This window comes from Ranitomeya imitator, chromosome 8 (genome assembly GCF_032444005.1).
Source record: "Ranitomeya imitator isolate aRanImi1 chromosome 8, aRanImi1.pri, whole genome shotgun sequence".
Classification (NCBI taxonomy): Eukaryota; Metazoa; Chordata; class Amphibia; order Anura; family Dendrobatidae; genus Ranitomeya; species Ranitomeya imitator.
Window position 1 is genome coordinate 20,373,273 of NC_091289.1, and position 22,907 is coordinate 20,396,179.

The 22,907-nt window shown below is 50.0% G+C and overlaps 2 protein-coding genes across 6 annotated transcripts in view; one reads left to right on the plus strand and one right to left on the minus strand.

Moving 5' to 3' along the window:
• Positions 1-1,915: 1,915 nt before the first annotated feature.
• On the minus strand, positions 1,916-12,012 carry ARL6IP5 (ARF like GTPase 6 interacting protein 5). The gene is made up of 3 exons (XM_069736523.1): positions 11,772-12,012; positions 3,367-3,584; positions 1,916-3,210 (listed from the first exon to the last, which is right to left on the minus strand). The coding sequence occupies exons 1-3, from the start codon at positions 11,945-11,947 to the stop codon at positions 3,029-3,031; spliced, it is 576 nt and encodes a 191-aa protein (XP_069592624.1). The 5' UTR covers positions 11,948-12,012; the 3' UTR covers positions 1,916-3,028.
• Positions 12,013-12,685: 673 nt separating this feature from the next.
• UBA3 (ubiquitin like modifier activating enzyme 3) overlaps positions 12,686-22,907 on the plus strand; it is a 49,673-nt gene continuing 39,451 nt past the window's right edge. Inside the window, exons 1-5 of one of the 5 annotated variants that reach the window (XM_069736524.1) lie at positions 12,686-12,740; positions 12,861-12,899; positions 17,069-17,189; positions 18,048-18,128; positions 20,385-20,467. In XM_069736524.1, the coding sequence (XP_069592625.1) occupies positions 12,721-12,740; positions 12,861-12,899; positions 17,069-17,189; positions 18,048-18,128; positions 20,385-20,467 (344 nt within the window). In that variant the 5' untranslated portion in view covers positions 12,686-12,720. Of the gene's footprint in view, positions 12,741-12,860; positions 12,939-16,898; positions 17,190-18,047; positions 18,129-20,384; positions 20,468-22,907 lie in introns of all 5 variants that reach the window. The other 4 variants (XM_069736526.1, XM_069736527.1, XM_069736525.1 and 1 more) reach the window with 4 other exon arrangements.

Genomic DNA, 22,907 nt, shown 5'->3' on the forward strand with positions numbered 1-22,907 from the left:
TTGCTGTATTCATCAGGTTAGTGGTCCTTGGAGGATTTTAAGTGACAAGTGAGGTCCGAAAACGTAGATTAGACTAATGTGACCTATGGCAGACATGACGGAGCAAAAAGCAGAGGTAGCATAAACGCAGACAATGGAGAAGCCATGTTACTAGAGAAGCTTTCGTTTTTCCTATTTCTTGTAGGTAAAGTGTCAAATGAACTAAAAGACTTAGATCAAAATCCCCGGGTCGCCCGTCCTAACCAAAAGTTTCTTTCAATTATAAGTCTCACCCCTCTCTACCACCCCTCTGGGAGCAGTAATGGCGACCAAGTAAACACAGAAAGGCTATTTCCTAGTTATTGCAGTAGTCTTCAACTCTTAAAGGGGTTGTCCATTGCCTAAATTCTTTAGGCAATTCTTTACATTGTGGACAATTCCTTTAACAATGGAAAAAAAATAAAAATAAAAAGGACACCATTCTCACGCTCAGAATCCAGCCTATGCTCCAAGCATTTCCAATAAACCAGAAGAGATGAGGTCCTGACCACCAGTAACTCGAGGGCCGAGGCCAGGGAGTAATTGTGGCATCACCATCTCGCCCGATCCGATCATAAATGGCTCCCTTCTGTGAAGTTTTACAGATGAATATTAAAGGGAACCTGTCACCCCGTTTTTTCAGTACGAGATAAAAATACCGTTAAATAGGGCCTGAGCTGTGCGTTACTATAGTGTATTTTGTGTACCCTGATTCCACCCCTATGCTGCTGAAATAACTTACCAAAGTCACCGTTCGCCTGTCAATCAGGCTGGTCAGGTCATATGGGCGTGGCGACATCGCTGTTTCTTCCCCCAGATCTTGCATATATTTCCGTTGGTGGCGTAGTGGTTTGCGCATGCCCATCTTCTGAATCCACTGGGCAGGAGAAGAAAAAACGCATGATCGGCGCTATTTCCCTGGTGATCTGTGGAGGCGGCCATCTTCCTGAGGCCGCGCGTGCGCATGTGGAGTGCTCTGCTGCCCGGGGCTTAAATGGCCGCGGGATGCCGCGCGTGCGCAGATGGAGATTGTGGGGGCCATTTTCCTGAAGTTGAGATGCGAACTCGGCTTCAGGAAAATGGCCCCCGCGATCTCCATCTGCGCACTCGCGGCATCCCACGGCCATTTTCCTGAAGCCCCGGGCAGCAGAGGACTCCATATGCGCACGCGTGGCCTCAGGAAGATGGCCGCCCCCACAGATCACCAGGGAAATAGCGCCGATCGTGCGTTTTTTCTTCTCCTGCCCAGTGGATTCAGAAGATGGGCATGCGCAAACCACTACACCAACGGAAATATATGCAAGATCTGGGGGAAGAAACAGCGATGTCGCAACGCCCATATGACCTGTCCAGCCTGATTGACAGGCGAAAACGGCGACTTTGGTAAGTTATTTCGGCAGCTTAGGGGTGGAATCAGGGTACACAAAATACACTATAGTAACCCACAGCTCAGGCCCTGTTTAACAGTATTTTTATCTCGTACTGAAAAAACGGGGCGACAGATTCCCTTTAAACTCCTTTAAAACATTACTTTTTTTGGACAAAGTGACCCCCGTGAAGGTCATCTCTCCACGGCGCTACAGAATGGCGGCTGCTCCACCATTAGCGGGGACGCACGAAACTTGAAACATTGGGATAATTAGTCGGACGGCCCGGTTTTATTTTCTATACACTTTTACAGAACCTACAATCATCAGTCAGGGAAGGAGCGAGATTTATTACCGCAGCGGCCCCGCCGACACAAGTCGTGCTCTACCAGTCCCCAGGTTGTCAGAGCATGCTGGGACTTCTAGTTCCTCACTGCTGGAAAATCAGAAGTCGGAGAGGACTACCCCCTACCATATTTACTGCAATCAGAAAAAAAAAAAAAAAAAAAAAAAAAGGGCTAACGATCAAATTGCTGGTTTCTATAGGACGTAAGGTTTTTGCATAGACTATGCCTTTTATTCATGTACAAAAATCACAGGAAAATATATATTAGGATAAATATAATTAGAAATAAAAATATATGAAAGAAAAAAAAAAAAAAAAAAGGGAGTGATAAATATGCAGGGCAAAGAATACACGTCAGATTGGAAGAAGAAAAAAAACAAAAAGAGGAATGGCAGCTTTTTACATTTTTAATACAAGCGTCAGTTCCTCATCATTGCCAGCCGTCCCTCGCGCAGATCATCTTCCCCATCAAGGTTCCCTTAAAGGATAAGCCGCCATTTTGCAACCTGTCGATTTAGACATAACGGCGGTGGCGCTCTGTCCAGAGGGAACATTTACAGAGTCGTCAGCTCCGTTACTAGAGGCTTTTATGGAATTGCTTTTCATGCGTCAGTACTAGTGATGAGCGTGCGTGCTGACATAAGGTGTTATCTGCGCATGCTCGGGTGCTCGATAAATAGATTAGAGTCCCTGCAGCTGTTCGACAGCCACAACACAAGCAAGGATGCTAGTTTGTTAGGCAATCCCTACATGTGTTGCAGCTGCCCCCTACACACACACACACAAACTGAAACAGAAAGAAATGTTATAAAGGGGCAAGACGAACCCCCCCCCCAAAAAAAAAAAAAAACAACAACCGAGTACTAAAATCGATATAGGACCCCCCTACAAAGATGGGCATTCCTCAGTACCTGCAAAATTAACACTTCCATGACCTGATAATACTTAAGATGGGGGTTGGTGGGGGACACTTGACTGAGTGGAGTGGTCCTCCCTATATCTCTAAGACCACACAAGAGGATGTTCCATTAGGTTCTACTATAAGATGCCAAAAAAAAAAAAAAAAAAGCAGCTGGCCCCATTGAAGAGACAGTTGTGGGGTTACCACATCACACACAGTAAAAAAACAAACAAATAATAATAATAATAATAATTAGGTCTCTGTGTCGGACCGATGGGGGGATGGGGGTGAGGTGCTGCCCCCTATACACACACACAACTGAAACAAAGATAACCTCAGATGGTACATGACGGAGGAGCGCGGGGTCTGCGGGGTGAGGTCGGGGGTCGCTCGTGCTCATTCCTCCACTTTCTTCATTTTATTTATGACGGCAGCTATTTTTGCAAAGTTGTCCTCCTCTTGTTCCAGGGCGTCCAGTACAATCCCCATCGGAGTCTTCTTTAAGCCGATGTTTTCGAACTTGTTCTCCACCTTGTTCTTGATGTTGCGGAGTCTCAGAGATGCGTGGACGAACATCACTAGAAGGAGGAAAGAGGAGGAAGAGGTTAAGCTGTTGGCTAAACCGCAGCCAGCATGAATCAGGGGTCAACGTCACTTTACGTTTCTCTATATCTATCGGCCATTATGGAAAAATACAATAAAAAATAAATAAAAATTAATCCCCTATGACTTACATAAAAGTGGGAACGTAATGCCAAACATGAACACCATCACTCCTCCGAACATGGAGATGACGAAGTAGCTGGACAGCATGATGGACATGATGAAAAGAGTGGGGTACTGCTTCTTAAATTTACGGACAGCATCCTTATTGTGCGACGTCCACACGAACCCCAGGAAGACCAGGACCACGATGCTGGCGCCCAGGAGCATGTTGAGAGGACTGAGAAACCTAAGGAGGAAAACAGAAGAGAAAATGTAAAACCGGAAGGAAATTTACAGTGGAGGATCACCCATAGCTCATGACATGTGCACAAAAATCCCATTAATCCCCTTTTTTTGCCCTGCGCAGCCCGACTCCCCTGCGCCACAGAGAGGGGTGCGCCGCCCTGCGCAACCCGACTCCTCTCCGCCACAGAGAGGCGTACCCCGACTCCCCTGTGCCAGAAAGGCGCGTCGCCCTGCACGACCCCACTCCCCTGTGCCACAGAGAGGCACATCGCCCTGCACGACCCCACTCCCCTGTGCCACAGAGACGCACATCGCCCTGCGCGACCCCACTCCCCTGTGCCACAGAGAGGCACATCGCCCTGCACGACCCCACTCCCCTGTGCCACAGAGAGGCACATCGCCCTGCACGACCCCACTCCCCTGTGCCACAGAGAGGCACATCGCCCTGCGTGACCCCACTCCCCTGTGCCACAGAGAGGCACATCGCCCTGCACAACCCCACTCCCCTGTGCCACAGAGAGGCACATCGCCCTGCACAACCCCACTCCCCTGTGCCACAGAGAGGCACATCGCCCTGCACAACCCCACTCCCCTGTGCCACAGAGAGGCACATCGCCCTGCACGACCCCACTCCCCTGTGCCACAGAGAGGCACATCGCCCTGCACGACCCCACTCCCCTGTGCCACAGAGAGGCACATCGCCCTGCACGACCCCACTCCCCTGTGCCACAGAGAGGCACACCACCCTGCACAACCCCACTCCCCTGTGCCACAGAGGCACATCGCCCTGCACGACCCCACTCCCCTGTGCCACAGAGAGGCACATCGCCCTGCACGACCCCACTCCCCTGTGCCACAGAGAGGCACATCGCCCTGCACAACCCCACTCCCCTGTGCCACAGAGAGGCACATCGCCCTGCACGACCCCACCTCCCCTGTGTCACAGAGAGGCAGGCCACGTAACTCCCCTATGCCACCTGACTCCCCCGTAGCAGAGAGAGAGGCGCGCCGCCCTGCGCAACCCGACTCCTCTCCGCCACAGAGAGGCACATCGCCCTGCACGACCCCACTCCCCTGTGCCACAGAGAGGCACATCGCCCTGCACGACCCCACTCCCCTGTGCCACAGAGAGGCACATCGCCCTGCACGACCCCACTCCCCTGTGCCACAGAGAGGCACATCGCCCTGCACGACCCCACTCCCCTGTGCCACAGAGAGGCACATCGCCCTGCACGACCCCACCTCCCCTGTGTCACAGAGAGGCGGGCCACGTAACTCCCCTATGCCACCTGACTCCCCCGTAGCAGAGAGAGGCGCGCCGCCCTGCGCCACCTGACTCCCCTGTGCCAGAGAGAGAGAGAGAGGAGCGCTTCCGTGCGCAATCCTGCTCCCCTGTGCCACAGTTAGGCGCACCTCCCTGCACAACCGGACTCCCCTCCGCCATAGAGGCACGCTGCGCGACCCGAACTTTATAAGCACTTCGTACTACAGATTCTTTACTGGTTTCGGACCAGACGGCCTAAAACTTTACTGTTCGTGTGCATCAATAAGCCATGGGTGCCCATTACCCCATCGCCGGATCACTGGTTGTTCTTCCTCGTCTTCATGATATTTCCCTCCACACGAGACATGCGGTGTTACAGATACGCCGACAATGGCCCAAATGTGATGTCTAGATGACTGCCACTCGTCTCTTTACCCGATTTCCCACTTCCAGACCCTCAACACCAAAGACTGTCCACTCGCCCCCTGTATGTCCCAGCACGGAGCGGTTTTAATGTTATGCCTGATCAGTGGATTATATACATATAAAAACGAGGGACTATATCAGGAGTGCAGCCGTTCCCAGGACCCCCTGCAGCCCCCACATCTCGGCCTCCACCTGCTCCGCTCACTCCATCATTACTTGGCCGCCTTCCTCCACCGGCAGTGAACAGCAGATCCGAGGTTGGACGTAATAAGCACCAAGCTAAATATAGCTGACAAATAGCTTCTTATAACGGCCTGGAAAAAGTGAATATCATCGAGGCCGCAGGAACAGAAAGTTAGCAGATGTGCGCTCGCACGGCCAACACCCAAAAGTGAGGAGGGGAAAGCCGCGCAAGAGTCGGCGCCGTGCAAGAGCCGGCACATGAAATTCTGTATGGCCGTGATCTCCCAATAAAACCGCAACGCTCCGTATGACATAAAATAACCGAGTACGTGTGGATTTACAGTCTGTGTCCTTGTCCACAGCTGAATTCACAATTCGAAAGGCTTCAGAGCTAAAATCTCTCTGCATCCAGCAGGTAGGATAAGGTTAGGAGGCCAGTCAATGTGGACGTTGGACCAAGCCCCTGTGAATCCTCCTGCTCAACTCTTTACGTTAGGCACCAAGTGTCCCAGCTATGCCATCAGGGTAGGGGGTAAACTGCAAACTTGCTGACTGTTTTCAGTGATGACCCACAGTTATGCCGATCCTCCTACCAATCCCAAATTCCCCTTATGAATGGAGCAGTAGTGAGCATGTGCGACCATCACTCCTACAGCCAGTGAATAGAGAAGTGGTCGCACATGCTCACTACGACCCTATTCATCATTGAGCCCACATTCTCAGCATTAGTGGAGGTCTCAGAGTTTTGACTCCCACTAATCATACATTTATCATTATCTTCCCGGTGGATTGGGGATATGATTTTTTTTTTTTTTTTGGACAACCCCTTTAAGTTCAACAGAGCTGTAATAACACAGACAAGACCGACCTACTCAATCCCTTTAAGGACCAGATTTTTTCCTATAAATATTAGGGAGGCTGGCAGGAATACTGTGCTATATTTGCCTCCCCGGGGATGACTCTTTAAGCTTTACACCACGGATTAGGAAGGTCACCAGGGATCACGAGTGGCATGAAAGGATTCCCGGGCTTCGCCAATCACTAATGATTGCATCAGTTTCCAAGATCCTGGAGGAAAACTTAAGTAAAAAGGAGCGAGACGCCCTGACAACGCACAAAACTGACATTAAACAAGGCTGTGAGCATCCCACCCTGGCACTGCTGATGGTCAATGATAGGGCACAGGAGGGGATATTTCAGGGGGTGATGAGTGGACACTAATAAGGTGATAAATGGCAGCAGGGGCACTGCAAGGCCTGAATATAGAATAATACCCAGGGATTTATTATCCTGCTATAAACAACCTCTGATTATATGCCATGGGGCATCGCAGCGCAGCGTCAGCCCATAATCTGCCCTGGGTCCAAATCTAAACATTACCAAATGCACAAAGCTGGTTGACATCAAAGCCCCCATATAACACTGCTTGGAGCAGACAGTGGCACCAGCTGTCCGTCCCTCACTGGAGCACACATGCGGCTGTCCCATATAAACTACCGCCTATCGAACAGCATGTGCCACCTTAGAGCAGTGTCCGTAGAGTCACGCCAATACATAGTAGTGCCCGATTAGAGGGGTTTCTATAGGACTGTCTCCGAGGGAGTCTCATGTCCAAGACCCCCATAATAAGCACTTTATAATGCCTTTTATTCAAGTGAATGGGCTGAGCTGTAGTACCCGGGCATTGATATTTACGAGAACTGCACCGTCTCGATAAAATAACAGGAGGGGACACTTCTTTACGGTGACCACTGAGGGTCCTACAATCAGTTCCCCTCGATTGTTAAGATAGGGCATTAATAGGAAATGCATTAAACCCCATTAAAGGGAACCTGTCAGCAGGAGTGTGCTCAGTAACCTACACACAATGTCAGGTAGGCGTCGTTATACTGATTACAACAATACCTTGGTTGCTGAAATCTGTCTTGTGGTTGTTGTTTAATTTTTATTTTCAGTTTACGATATACGGGTGCTCCGGGGAGGGGCTTCTTGTGGTACTCTGATTATATATGCATCTATATAGCTTGTGATAGGTCACCGATTCCTCCGTGACCTGCCCCCTAGTGTACATAATGAATATTCTATGTATTAGGGAAACACAAACCAAACAAACAAAAAAAAACACCTTCAGCTGGCAGGTGCCAGCGCTGCAGCATGATCGCGTGTATAAAGTGCATTAAAAATGTTTCATCACAGACAAATGCTAATGCGCAGGGGCGGCCTGTGCCATTTTGAGAGAATTTTTTTTAAATTTTTTTATCAGCAAATAAAAAAAAACGTAATGCACTTTACAGACGCGATCATGCTGCAGCGCAGGCGCCTGAATGTCATTTTTTAATAATAATAATAATAATAATAGGTATGTAAAATAGGGGGCAGATCAGTGACCTATTAGAAGTCATACAGATGAATACCTAATCATAAGACCAACCCCCCCCCCCCACACACACACACACACACACACACACACAGGCCACCCCGGAGCACGAGCGTATCATTAACTAAAAATAAAGATTAAACAACAACAACCACAAGACAGATTTCATCACTAGGTATCATTGTAGTCATACAATACAAGCCAACTTCTAATGACTGTAATCAGTAGAAACTAGAAGAGATCCAGTAATATTAAAAGTTAAATATTTATTAATAATTCTTTAAAATACCATAAAAAAAATTAAAAGAGATTTATGCAGCCAGCAACTACACATAAGAATTATAGAACTACCTGGAGATCAGTGAAGATAAGACAAGCGGCGGCTCCCCACCCCAATGTGCGTTTCACCGTTGGCTTCTTCCGGAGAAAAACCACATAAAATATGCTGCAAGTTGAGTGCAACCAACAAGTTTCCCATTCGTTTAAGTAAGAAAAACGCACGCAAAAAAAAACCCATGATAAAGTGTTAGAGAAAGCGTCATGACAATTCTTTGTTGTGTTTTACATGCATAAATCCAAAGTTTTTGCAAGATATTTGCAGTGGAAACAGACAAAAATAAATAAATAAATACCGGTATACACCTTACGCTACATTCCATATTGGAAGCATAAAAAAAGGGATTTTTTTTTTTTTTTTAACAATGTGGATTTTTTAACCAGATTAATTCAAATAAAAACCCCTCAGTGTGAACATAACCAGCTCCTGTTTTAATAAGGTTGTTTTTTTTCCCTCCAAGTTAAAGAAGTGCAACATATCAATTCTTTGCCTTGGGGGAAAAAAGGAAAACAAAAAAAAAAAAAAAAAAAAAAAAGCTGGGGAGACTTATGTCTCCTGGTACAGACTCCCCTCCCCATTGGTCAGAGTTGTGCTGAAGAAGCCATTATGTCTCCTGGCACAGACTCCCCTCCGTTGGTTAGAGCTGCGCTGAAGAAGCCATTATGTCTCCTGGCACAGACTCCCCTCCCCGCCTCCATTGGTCAGAGTTGTGCTGAAGAAGCCATTATGTCTCTTGGCACAGACTCCCCTCCCCCATTGGTCAGAGCTGCGCTGAAGAAGCCATCTGCCTAGTGAGCCGTGTGTTACTCATCCACTTCCTATAGCAGAGGTGCGGTCCTGAGGACCGAGCCTAAAATACCGCAGGCGGGGGTCTAAATGTCATCTGCCAGCAAGTATCACTGCGTTTCCCAAACCCAGACTGCCGGCTACAGTGGAAAACTTTCAACAGATAAACCGCAGGGAGCTGACGTACCAACGTGTCATCGCTGCTGCCAATGATTGTCTGCAGCAGCCAATGACAGAAAAGACCAAGGACGGCCCAGCTATGGAGGCAGACGAGCGTGTGCTAAATCTTTTTTATAGGGCAATTGAGTCTTAAGTGCAAAACCCCTTCAAAATCTCTACTGCAAATTATTGAAAGTCATCCATCCAGCCTGACCGACTGCTGCAGCTTGTTCTGAGCAGTGTGAGATCTCAGCAGGGAGGAGGGACACTGAGGAGCAATCAGGCTAGAGAAATGGGGTAAACTTTCACACAGAATGTAGTCAGCCATTCTGACGTTACCATCAATGTAAACATACCTGCTTCATCAGGTCTAAGATTTGTTTAGTGACATATTTGCTTTAAAACCTCATCGCCTCTTACAGACCGGACCTGCTGTGGGTTTCCGATTTCGAAGTCAGCAGTCTCGTAGGTGAGGAGACCCCGCGGCCGCTCCGGACCAGGGCAGGCGGTACTGAGACCGTCAATGTGGGACAAGTAAAATCGGCCTTAAAGGAACCTTACACATTCATAGAAGTAAACTACCACGAATAGTTAATGATGCGGCCTGGGGACGGGGCAACTAGTCGCACTGCGCCATGTTACTTGCCCCGGCACAGGGGGCGCCACGTTACTTGCCCCGGCACAGGGGGCGCCACGTTAGGCTACGTTCACACTAGCGTTATGCTAGTGTGCGTCGGGTTAGCGTCGGGCGACGCAGCGGCGACGCACGCGTCATGCGCCCCTATATTTAACATGGAGGACGCATGCGTTTGTTTGTTGCGTTGTGCGACGCATGCGTCTTTTTTGCCGCAAGCGTCGGACCAAGAAAACGCAACAAGTTGCATTTTTCTTGCGTCCGATTTTCGGCAAAAAACGACGCATGCGTCGCAAAACGCAGCGTTTCTGCGTGCGTTGCATCGCCGACGCAGCGGCGCACAACGCTAGTGTGAACGTAGCCTAACTTGCCCTGGCACAGGGGGCGCCATGTTACTCGCCACGGCACAGGGGGCGCCATGTTACTCGCCCCGGCACAGGGGGCGCCATGTTACTCGCCCCGGCACAGGGGGCGCCATGTTACTCGCCCCGCCACAGGGGGCGCCATGTTACTCGCCCCGCCACAGGGGGCGCCATGTTACTCGCCCCGCCACAGGGGGCGCCATGTTACTCGCCCCGCCACAGGGGGCGCCATGTTACTCGCCCCGCCACAGGGGGCGCCATGTTACTCGCCCCGCCACAGGGGGCGCCATGTTACTCGCCCCGCCACAGGGGGCGCCATGTTACTCGCCCCGCCACAGGGGGCGCCATGTTACTCGCCCCGCCACAGGGGGCGCCATGTTACTCGCCCCGCCACAGGGGGCGCCATGTTACTCGCCCCGCCACAGGGGGCGCCATGTTACTCGCCCCGCCACAGGGGGCGCCATGTTACTCGCCCCGCCACAGGGGGCGCCATGTTACTCGCCCCGCCACAGGGGGCGCCATGTTACTCGCCCCGCCACAGGGGGCGCCATGTTACTCGCCCCGCCACAGGGGGCGCCATGTTACTCGCCCCGCCACAGGGGGCGCCATGTTACTCGCCCCGCCACAGGGGGCGCCATGTTACTCGCCCCGCCACAGGGGGCGCCATGTTACTCGCCCCGCCACAGGGGGCGCCATGTTACTCGCCCCGCCACAGGGGGCGCCATGTTACTCGCCCCGCCACAGGGGGCGCCATGTTACTCGCCCCGCCACAGGGGGCGCCATGTTACTCGCCCCGCCACAGGGGGCGCCATGTTACTCGCCCCGCCACAGGGGGCGCCATGTTACTCGCCCCGCCACAGGGGGCGCCATGTTACTCGCCCCGCCACAGGGGGCGCCATGTTACTCGCCCCGCCACAGGGGGCGCCATGTTACTCGCCCCGCCACAGGGGGCGCCATGTTACTCGCCCCGCCACAGGGGGCGCCATGTTACTCGCCCCGCCACAGGGGGCGCCATGTTACTCGCCCCGCCACAGGGGGCGCCATGTTACTCGCCCCGCCACAGGGGGCGCCATGTTACTTGCCCCGCCACAGGGGGCGCCATGTTACTTGCCCCGCCACAGGGGGCGCCATGTTACTTGCCCCGCCACAGGGGGCGCCATGTTACTTGCCCCGCCACAGGGGGTGCCATGTTACTTGCCCCGCCACAGGGGGCGCCATGTTACTTGCCCCGCCACAGGGGGCGCCATGTTACTTGCCCCGCCACAGGGGGCGCCATGTTACTTGCCCCGCCACAGGGGGCGCCATGTTACTTGCCCCGCCACAGGGGGTGCCATGTTACTTGCCCCGCCACAGGGGGCGCCATGTTACTTGCCCCGCCACAGGGGGCGCTGTGGGACTTTTTGAGGCGCGCACACCTGAGACCTGTCGTTCCTGTCCCCCGCGGATATGGGACACGTCCACACAGGCTGCGGCTGATGCTGCCAGGTGTCCGAATGCCCAAAACCTAAAAAAAGAGGTCCCATATGGTGCCTCACCCACTAACTGGCTGTGGTGTAGAACCACAAGTGGCAGCATGCCCTCACCGGGTGGAGGACCACAGCGGTGCGGGTGCTCTGCTACCCCCCGTCCTCCCTCCAGGCGCAGCATCCTTCCCACTCACCCCACCAGGCAGACGACGGCCGCCGCCAGCGCCAGGTAGTTGGTCTGGTAGTACAGCAGATTGCTGATCACTCGGTTGTTCCATCTGGAGATGTCCTGGAAGTCCGGTCGGCTGAAGCGGTCGGAGCCGGGGAAGAAGTCGTCCCAGGCCCGCAGCGGCGCTACCAGCACGTCCATGTTCCTTCCCTGCAGCCTGCAAACCTCAGACACAGAGACCGCGCATGCGCGTCAATCTTCTGCAGCCCTGAAGACGTCAACCGCCAGCTCAAGAGCGCATGCGCTGAATGTTTTCCTCGCCACCGTTTTAAAGTCGGACAAACCACTAGAGGGCGCCGTGACACGTGGTTAAAGTCGCCATGTTGTGGTTGGCAAAGGAATGGAAGCGTAATAAACGGAGTGTTGGTCATAATGCAGCCAGTCAGACAGAAATCGTCAAAATAAGCAAATAGAGGGACTTGTGACCAGTGCATTTTCAGTACATTTTTTTCGTTTTTTCAGTACATTTTTCATGGTGTCATTCAAAACGACGACTCGTCCCTAAAAAATAAAACCCAAGCCTTCGAACGGCTGTTGGGATGGAAAAAAAGAAAGCGCATAAATGAAAGCTGGCGGTGATGGTGGGTGAGGTGATTAAGCCCCTTCTAACAACTCCCTGCTCCCTGCTCTGCACTGAGCAGACTGCACTACTGACTCCTAGCAACTTGCAGGCCAGTCTGAAGCAGCTTTCCAGCAGGTTGCTAGGCGACAGGAGGCTCCACCGGCTCTAGAGCTGCTATTGTACTTTGTCAAGGTAACAATAAAGTTATTGAGAGAAAAAAAAAAACAGCAACCCACACATAACAAGACGACTGCGCCTGCGCGCCGCGGTTGGCAGACTCTTATGGCCTGTCCACACTGACCACGCCTCCCGGGTTCCGGTGCATTGTGGGAAGAGAGAGGCTCAGACAAATATGGCGGATGCTGAAGAGCCGTGAGTATCTGTGTCAGCAGTCAGGGTCCCCGGCTCCCTCCTCTCCCCCGTCCCCCTCTGTGTCACAGGCCAGGAGCGCGCACCACAAACCCTTCTTTTATTCTCTCTCTCTCTTTTTAGGGAGAAGAAAAGAAGGCGGATAGAAGAGCTGTCTGACAAGTTAGTGCTGGCACAGGGGAGGTGTTAGGACATGGACAGGTTTGAAAGCAGGAACACAAAACACCTTATTACGTAGCATCCCTCAAATGTACAAAGGGGCGGGGCTCTCGCCTGTCAGGAGCTTTATGCATGTTAATTTGCTATTGCACTTTTGTTCCTTTTTATTTCCATTTATAGTATTATATTAGGAAATTACATTAACAAAGTCCTTCTTAAAGGGGGTGTCCATCTCTAAGGCCTTTTTTTTTTTCTTCTTAAAGGGGTTGTCCATCTTTGAGTTATCTGAGACTCTTTCCAGTACACTGACGGTATATTAAAACATACTTTTGTACTGCGCTCTGTGAGGATTCTCCGGTGCCGGGAGCGGCTGTCACGTGACTACAAGTATGTGATTTGCTTCTGGGTCACATTCCAACTAGACTGTTTGCGGCCCATCTAGTAGGCATGTGACAACATGTATGCAAATCATGTACCCAGCAAGCCCGACACTGGAGAATCCTTGTGGTGCCTGCGATGTGAGGATTCACAAGTCTCATAATGACCGTAGACTTGTAGCCTAAGACCGGACAACCCCTTTAATTGACTCTTGCCAATGCTGTTACACACACTGGGAGTTCTAGATTTACTGGTATTTAGGAGGTGTAATACGGTGGACCTGTAGGCACCGTGTGTGCGGCCATAATGCAGATCGCCTCCTAGAACTGCTGTATTCTCCACTAGGAGCATCAGATATTTCCATAATGTTGTTTCCCCTTATTGTAAAATCTTATGGAAGCGCAGTATGAGGTTGTCTCATTATAGTTCGGTTCCAAATCCATCAGCTTGCTTTAGGTAAAAATAATGAAAAAAAATCTTCTCTGACTCTTCACAGCTGCTCTCTGGCATTTGTCGATGGGCTACAGCGGTCGTGCGATGCCGGCGGGCTGCGGCGGTCGTGCGATGCCGGCGGGCTGCGGCGGTCGTGTCATGCCGGCGGGCTGCTGCGGTCGTGTGATGCCGACGGGCTGCGGCGGTCGTGTCATGCCGGCGGGCTGCGGCGGTCATGTCATGCCGGCGGGCTGCAGCGGTCGTGTGATGCCGACGGGCTGCGGCGGTCATGTCATGCCGGCGGGCTGCAGCGGTCGTGTCATGCCGGCGGGCTGCAGCGGTCGTGTGATGCCGACGGGCTGCGGCGGTCGTGTCATGCCGGCGGGCTGCAGCGGTCGTGTGATGCCGACGGGCTGCGGCGGTCGTGTGATGCCGACGGGCTGCAGCGGTCGTGTGATGCCGGCGGGCTGCAGCGGTCGTGTGATGCCGGCGGGCTGCGGCGGTCGTGTGATGCCGACGGGCTGCGGCGGTCGTGTCATGCCGGCGGGCTGCAGCAGTTACGTCATGCCAACAGCGTACATGACTTCGGTATTCAATCACTGGATACATCAGCATCTCGCTGTGCTCAGTGTAGTAATGAGGTGACCGCTGCAGTCCATCGACAAAGATCAGCAGCAGCAGAGAGGCATCTGCCGATTCTATTATTTTTACCTAGAACCAGCTGATGGAGTTAAAGCTGAATTCTTCTTTAGAGATTATTGATTCACAGATTCACTTCAGTATTTCGTGGCGACCAGTAGGGAGCCCTTCAAACCACCTCCTACCTGCTGGGATCCCCGACGCCCCTTCTCATTTGTAGGTCCAATGCGATGCGTTCCTTGTTACATTGCACCTGGTGCTGGAGATTCTAGGGCAGGGAGGAGGCGATTTGCTGTTGTCAGACACCACGCATTACTGGCTTGGCCGCTTGAACAGTTCCCTGTGACTAGTATTATTCGTGCAAGGACACTTAAAGGGATATTCCCATTTTGGTAAGTGATGCCAGGTTGCCTGGATATGCCATATTATCAATTTCTGGGACTCGCATTGATTTCTAAAATAAAGAGCTTTCAGCACTGTGTCCCGTTCACATTTTTTACCTGCTCGGCGGTAATGATGAACGAACGTGCTCAGATAAGGTGTTAACCGGTCAGTTGCTGACAGTGTCTTTAGAGTGCTCAAAAAATATGTTCAAGTCTCTCTGCTGTTCGACAGCCACAAACACATGCAGGGATTGACTGTTTGTTAGGCGATCCCTGCATGTGTTACTTGAGCACTCCGAAGACCCTCGGTTAGCATCCGAGCATGCTCATATAACACCTTTTCCCAGCACGTTCACTCATCACTAGTCAGCGGTGCTGCCAGCTACAGTGCTGAGTGCACTTGTCCCTATTCACATGGCTGTGCAGAGGAAGAAAGTGGAGGCGGCGGCCCTATGGTTCCTTAATCCTTGGAAGGCATGTTGGGCCCCATAGATAAGACCTTATTGGTCCTTTAAGTCCTGGCATATCCTAGCAGTTTACCATCACTTCCTGAGAGATAGCCCCTTATATACCGATGTATTATTACAGATCCATGTGCACATATCGGTACAGAGCTTATTAGGGGAAGACATCTGTACAGTTTATTTTTTGTTAGGTTGTCGCTTTTAGTATTTTTATTTCACATTTTCCCTTTTACTTCTTTCATCGCTGAGGAGTAGAATATGATTGAACCTGCATGTGAATTCTGTGTCCTTTCCCTCTTCTCAATATCTGAGCAGACATTTATATAAACGAGTAAGTCTGTACCCTAACCTTCTGGCAAGTAGTGATTGTTCATTAGGAAAGTAAAAGTGTGGGTGCGGATCTGGAAAAAAAAAAGAAAACCCACAATTACATCTGGATGTGTTAATTTGCGTTGTAATGGGTCAAGTCCACTGTGACAGTCCGCAGAGGAAATCGGCATGCCGGGGATGTAAAATCCCAATTTTAGTGGCAGCTGATACTGTCTATCACAGTGGATTTTTCTGCCTGCAAATCCACTGCGTAACCGACCAGTGTGATCTCGCCATCTTAAAAATGATGTCATGTGACTAGCATATGAAATCTTGTTATAATCAGCGTGGGGGTCACTTCTTTCAGCGTTTTTTTCACCCATAGAAAGCAATGAGTATGTGCTAAAATGCAGAAAAAAAACGCAGGTATCAGGTGTAGAAAACTCCGGAAGTTGCATCAAGGTTTTTTTTTGGGGGGGGACTCTAAACTTTATCAGCATGCACAAAAGACACATGTACCTGAAAAAAAAAATTACCAATTTCCAGTAGGTTGGCGTTACGTGGAAGCATAGTCTGGTCCTGGCAGTGATGTTGCCACCTGTTTTATTGCAGCTTCGCCAATAAATCGTTTGGCATGACCACCCATCCACAAGAGAGCAACGAAATAAATGCTTGCTGAGACCCCCACGATTTTGAGGGTCCTGTGACCCTGCTTGACTGTGGTTCTTAAGGACCTAGAGGTCTTTTTGTCACTCCTTTACATAATGAGTGAAGCAGTATTGAGCATGTGGGACCACCCCTCCATTTTGATGGGGGCACAGGGCTATCGTGATTGTTGATGGTTCCAAGATCATAGATTTATTACTAGAGCATGGAAAAATGATTTGTAAGACCAGCGTCTCTTCTGATTAGTAGGTCGGGTGCGACGCCACCGTTGCAATGCATTCATGATATTAGAAGAGGCGCTGGGGATGCCGGCAAATTGGAGGAGATTCATCGGGGTCTCTGGTTCAGTAGTCATGAATTTTCAATGTGGCCTCTGAATCGGGGTCCTGTGATTCCTTTTTCAGCCCTATCACCTGTCCTATTAAAGGGGCTCTCGCAATCGAGCACTTTATTATCTGTCCAGAGCTGGAACACCCACTGATCCCGAAAATGGAGCAATATGTGCTACCTTTTCTTTGGTTGTCTATGGCTCTGCCAGGGCTTGGCTGTCATTATTAGTGCCATAGACAATGAGTGGAGTGGTAGTAGACATGCTCAACATCTCCAATAATCTGCCGAGCCTCATAGTCGGGACCGGTGGGGTCCCAGCGGCGGATGGATGATGAATATTGCTAGAAGCCGTTTATGCCAATCACTGTATCACCAATACGTTCCTGTCTTTCCCTCCTAAGGCTTCCCGCTCACTATTACCCAGTGGTGGGTAGGTGGGCTCCTCGGCCGTCATACCCCCAGGACTCCTGCATGCGGTGCTTGTCGTTGTCGCAGCCTGACAAGTTCTAATGTAACGTTCATGTCCGTGTAGCATCGATGTCGGTGGAATAACGCACTGTGTTCTATGCAGAATGGCTGTGGATGTTGGGTGTGGGGACACTGGAGACTGGGAAGGTCGCTGGAACCATGTTAAGAAGTTCCTCGAGCGATCGGGACCTTTCACACACCCCGAGTTCGAACCAAGCAACGAAGTGAGAACCCCCACATTTACATTCATGTATTTGTATCTTGCAAATGACGTAAAGTAAGACTTTATTGCCTTGTGATGAGTTCTGTTCTCGGATAATATCCAGCATTAGCAATGCAAAACTGGCGGCCGGAGGGTAACGTCACCGGCTGCTCATAGTGAGGTTATTCTGCGGAAACGAGACACTTCTCAAATTTATATATTTATCCAATGCATTAAAAATGAATGAAACTTTGCAAAAATAATAATGTTTAAAATGTTTTGTGGAGAGGTTTACGATAATATCCACGCATTGGTATAAGAAACCTGACCAGCTCCATAATGAAAGTGGCGTGTGGCCGGACCCTGTTTTTGAGACAGTGGCAGGTCCCATTGGTGGGTCTAGTATCTGCCATACCCTGTGAATATACCATAAATGTGTGGCATGGGAATACACGTAATACTTGCCGAGTTAGATGATTTGAACATAAAGGGTTTTCCCACTGTTGAGGTGTAGTGATGAGCAAGCGTGCTGGGATGAGGTGTTATCTGAGCATGCTCGGGTGCGAACCGATTGACTTCAGCATGCTTGAACACTATGATCGAGTCCCCGCAGCTGCATGTCTCACAACTGTTCAACAGCAGCAACACATGCAGGGATTTCCTGTTTGTTCGGCAATCCCTGCATGTGCTGTTGTGTCTGTGAACAGCAGCGAGATATGCAGCCACAGGGACTCAAACATGTTATTCGAGCACTCTGTTAGCACCTGAGCATGCTCAGATGACACCTTTTCCGAGCATTCTTGCTCATCGCTAATAGTGTCTAATTTCTTCTTATGTCTTTTCATATTATTTTTGCACTAATCTGTTTCTCTCTTTCCAGTCTCTGCAGTTTCTCTTAGAAACCTGTAAAATACTGGTTGTTGGAGCTGGGGGATTGGGGTGTGAACTCCTCAAAAATCTGGTAATTTATTTTCTGTTCTTTGCGTCCATTAAGTGAACGTATCGGTAGCTTTATGAAATCTAGGCAGGCGCTCTCATTACACAGGGATGTCTCAACCTGAAGCTCTGCAGCGGCTCTGGGTTTGCTCACAACACGAATCGGGCACAGGGAGAGGACTCCAAAGGGGGCAACTCCGACTCTGCTCCCTCCACACCAAGGGAAGAGTCAGAGGGCCGAATAACTCGGACAAGGATCGCAACGCAATGCTCGGACTGACCGAGCGTCACAGCTGCACAGAAATGCACGCTGCCACACTCTGGTCCGGGGAGCTGACGGCCAGTCTGAGCCTTGCGTAGCATCCTCGTCCGAGCCTGTATTACGCACAAACCCTATGCTAATAGGACCAGGACATGTCCTGACCGACACCTGCCGTGGTACCGTCATCTGTGCCACTGACCTGCTGATGTAGGAGTGATCGGCGTCAGTACAGGGGGTTTCTCATCATAAATGAGTTAAATTACAAATGGTTTGTAAAAACAAGCAACTTTTCAATTTACCGCTTATGAAAGTTCTGTTCCTGAGGGATTATTAATTTGATTGTGTGCAGCTCATTGCTTAGGTTACAAGCCACCGCTGCGGTCTGTCAGAGGTGACCAGTTTCCTAGCCTCAGAGCGCTGCACTTACAGACTCTTTGCTATGGAGCTTTCTAGCCAGATGATTCCTCTGGGGCTGCAAAGGAAAAGCTATCTCTGTTTGCAGCATCTTAAAGTGCCAAATTCGGGTCACTGGTGCGACAATACCACTGGTCCGGAATCATGCAGCAACCACCGGGAGACAGAGGAGGCTGTGCTCCTGAAGACCCATCATGAGGCGGAACTATTAAGGCTATGTGGTGTATACCATAGTGTGGCTGGTCGGGCTCTTACTAGCAAGACTCCTCGCAGATGTTTTCTATGGGAAGACTACATGCATGGATAGGTACTCTATATACATGATTTAGGTCCTCCCTCTATGTGTATGATTAGGTACTCCCTCTATGTGTATGATTAGGTACCCCCTTTATCCTGCATGGTTAGATACTTCCTCTACGTGCATTATTAGATACTCCCTCTACGTGTATGATTAGGTACCCCCTCTATGTGTATGATTAGGTACCCCCTTTTTCCTGCATGGTTAGATACTCCCTCTAGATGTATGATTAGGTACTCCCTCTACGTGTATGATTAGGTACTCCCTCTACGTGTATGATTAGGTACCCCCTTTATCCTGCATGGTTAGATACTCCCTCTACGTGCATTATTAGGTACTCCCTCTACGTGTATGATTAGGTACCCCCTTTTTCCTGCATTTTTAGATACTCCCTCTACGTGTATGATTAGGTACCCCCTTTTTCCTGCATGGTTAGATACTCCCTCTACGTGTATGATTAGGTACCCCCTTTTTCCTGCATGGTTAGATACTCCCTCTACGTGTATGATTAGGTACCCCCTTTTTCCTGCATTGTTAGATACTCCCTCTACGTGTATGATTAGGTACCCCCTTTTTCCTGCATTGTTAGATACTCCCTCTACGTGTATGATTAGGTACCCCCTTTTTCCTGCATTGTTAGATACTCCCTCTACGTGTATGATTAGGTACCCCCTTTTTCCTGCATTGTTAGATACTCCCTCTACGTGTATGATTAGGTACCCCCTTTTTCCTGCATGGTTAGATACTCCCTCTACGTGTATGATTAGGTCCTCCCCCTATGTGCATGGCTAGGGTCTCCCTAATGTTATTTGTGAGGACACCACCCCTATTTCTTGCTCTGCCTGCCCCGTGGCTATGTTTTCCTTAGATCCATCCTATGATGAAGTGCGGTTTGCACCATTTCCTATAACACTATAACGAGGTCAGTAATTCCCACGAGTCGCATTCCCTCCATCTTACTTCCATACTTTGTGCAAAACGCATCAAGAGCGGCTCCAGGGAATGCGCTTTTCCCACAGCTGCACGTTGCTCCCGTCTGCAGCAGAATCAATAGTAGAGTCCATCAGGCTGATGTATTAGGTCATTGGGTTAGTCACCTCATTAAAGATGCAAAAGTCCCGTTTTATTCTCCTATTCTGTGAAATGTGAGTTAATAGAAGCGTCCCCTCTGCTCGGGACCCTCTACGCCCTGGGCTCATGGTAGCGTCTCTGATTTCCCTGTCCTCGATCACACACACAATGTTCGGATTTAATGCACAGATTGAAGCCGATGATCTGAACGTAACGGCTTTCTCTTTACTCATCAGGCCCTCTCAGGATTTCGACAGATCCACGTCATCGATATGGACACCATAGATGTTTCTAATTTAAATAGACAGTTCTTATTCCGGTAAGTGATGTCTCCATTTCCTTTTTCTTATCTTGTACCTGAGTGTGGGGTCTAAAGGTACCGTTACACTAAACGACTTACCAACGATCACGACCAGCGATACGACCTGGCCGTGATCGTTGGTAAGTCGTTGTGTGGTCGCTGGGGAGCTGTCACACAGACAGCTCTCTCCAGCGACCAACGATCCGGGGAAAGACTTCGGCATCGTTAAAACTGTCTTCAACGATGCTGAAGTCCCCGGGTAACCAGGGTAAACATCGGGTTACTAAGCGCAGGGCCGCGCTTAGTAACCCGATATTTACCCTGGTTACCATTGTAAAAGTTAAAAAAAAAAAAAAACACTACATACTCACATTCCGATGTCTGTCACGTCCCCCGCCGTCACCTTCCTGCACTGACTGTGTCAGCGCCGGCCGTAAAGCAAATCGTTAGCGGGATCGTTGCTACGTCACAAGAAACGTGACGTTGCAACGATATCGTTAACGAAATCGTTGTGTGAAGGTACCTTAAGAAGCGTAATCTCTGTAGATAATTCCTAGCGGCCGACTGGGTTGTTATCACCTCCTGACATTGTTTAACTGCTCTGTATTGGGGGCTTAGATTTGAGACCCCCACCCTTTCATTAATGGCGTCTTTAACCCCTTTTACGACCTTGGCCACATGGGAACGTCTCCCTGCATTTGATGTGGACTCTGGCGTTCATAGATGATGATTTCTGCTGAAGCTCTGCTATGTGTAGCACAAGCATAGGGTGATCGCAGCATCACGTCTCCTAAGGAGACTATTGAAGCAAGTAAAAATTAATAAATAAATAAAATGTATTAAAAAAAATAAAAAATTAAAGTTCAAATCACTCCCCCCCCCTTTTTTTGCTCCATTCAAAATAAAACCATAAAAAAGCAAAACATATTTGGTGTTGCTGCGTTCAGAAATGTCCGCTCTATCAAAATATAAAGTAAATAATCCAATTTGTAAACGACGTAATGAGAAAGTCACCCCACATTGCAATAACAGGTGATCAAAACATCGTATCCACACCAAAACTGTGTCAGTAAACATGTCAGCTCGGCGCGCAAAAAATAAGCTCTCACCCAGCCCCAGATCCTGAAAAATGGAGACGCTGCGGGTCTTGGAAAATGGCGCCATTTTTTTCTTTTCTTAAACTTTGGATTATTTTTTCACCACTTAAAAAAGGATCCTATATATGTGTTTGGTATCTGCGAGCTCGTACTGACCTGGGGAATCATTATGGCAGGACAGTTTTACCATATTGAACATGGTAAATAAAAAACCAAAACAGTTTTTCCTGTTTTCGATTACGCTACATGATAAAATCAATGGGGTCGTTCAAAAGTACAACTCCTCGCACACAAAGCAAAAACAAGCCCTCATATGGAGATATTGACAGAAAAATACAAAATGTATAGCTCTGGTAAGAAGGGGGAGCAAAAAACACGAAAACGGAAAATTGCAAGGTGGTGGAGCAAGGAGAAAATTGCAAGGAGTTAAGCTCTATTCCACCTTATAATAAAAAGTTCTCAAATACTTGAAGATTCTTTCTCATCAGGGAATTGATTTGATTTTATTTCTTTTTTTTATATACTGTATATACTCGAGTATAAGCCGAGATTTTCAGCCCAAATTTTTGGGCTGAAAGTGCCCCCCTCGGCTTATACTCGAGTCACGGTAGCGGTGGGGTCGGCGGGTGAGGGCGCTGAGGTATACTTACCTAGTCCCAGCGATCCTCGCGCTGTCCCTGCCGTCCCACGGGCTTCGGCGCTGCAGCTTCTTCCTCTCTTCAGCGGTCACGTGGGACTGCTCATTACAGAAATGAATAAGCGGCTCCACCTCCCATAGGGGCGGAGCCGCCTATTCATTCCTCTAATCAGCGGTGCCGGTGACCGCTGATAGAGAAAGAAGCTGCGGCACCGAAGACAGGAGGGGACAGCGCGAGGATCGCCAGGACTAGGTAAGTATAGCATATTCACCTGTCCTCGTTCCAGCGGCCGGGCGCCGATCCATCTTCCCGGCCGGCGCCTCCATCTTCCCGGCGTCTGCGCTCTGACTGATCAGGCAGAGGGCGCGATGACGCATATAGTGTGCGCGGCGCCCTCTGCCTGATCAGTCAGAGCAGAGACGCCGGGAAGATGGAGGCGCCGGAACGAGACACCGGGAGCTGCAATCAAGGGAGGTGAGTATGTGTTTTTTTTTCTTTATTGCGGCAGCGGCAGCACAAATTTATGTAGAACATCTATGGGGCACAGTGAACGGTGCAGAGCACCGTATAAGGCACAGCACAGCTATGGGGTACAGTGAACGGTGCAGAGCACCGTATAAGGCACAGCACAGCTATGGGGTACAGTGAACGGTGCAGAGCACCGTATATGGCACAGCACAGCTATGGGGCACAGTGAACGGTGCAGAGCACCGTATATGGCAC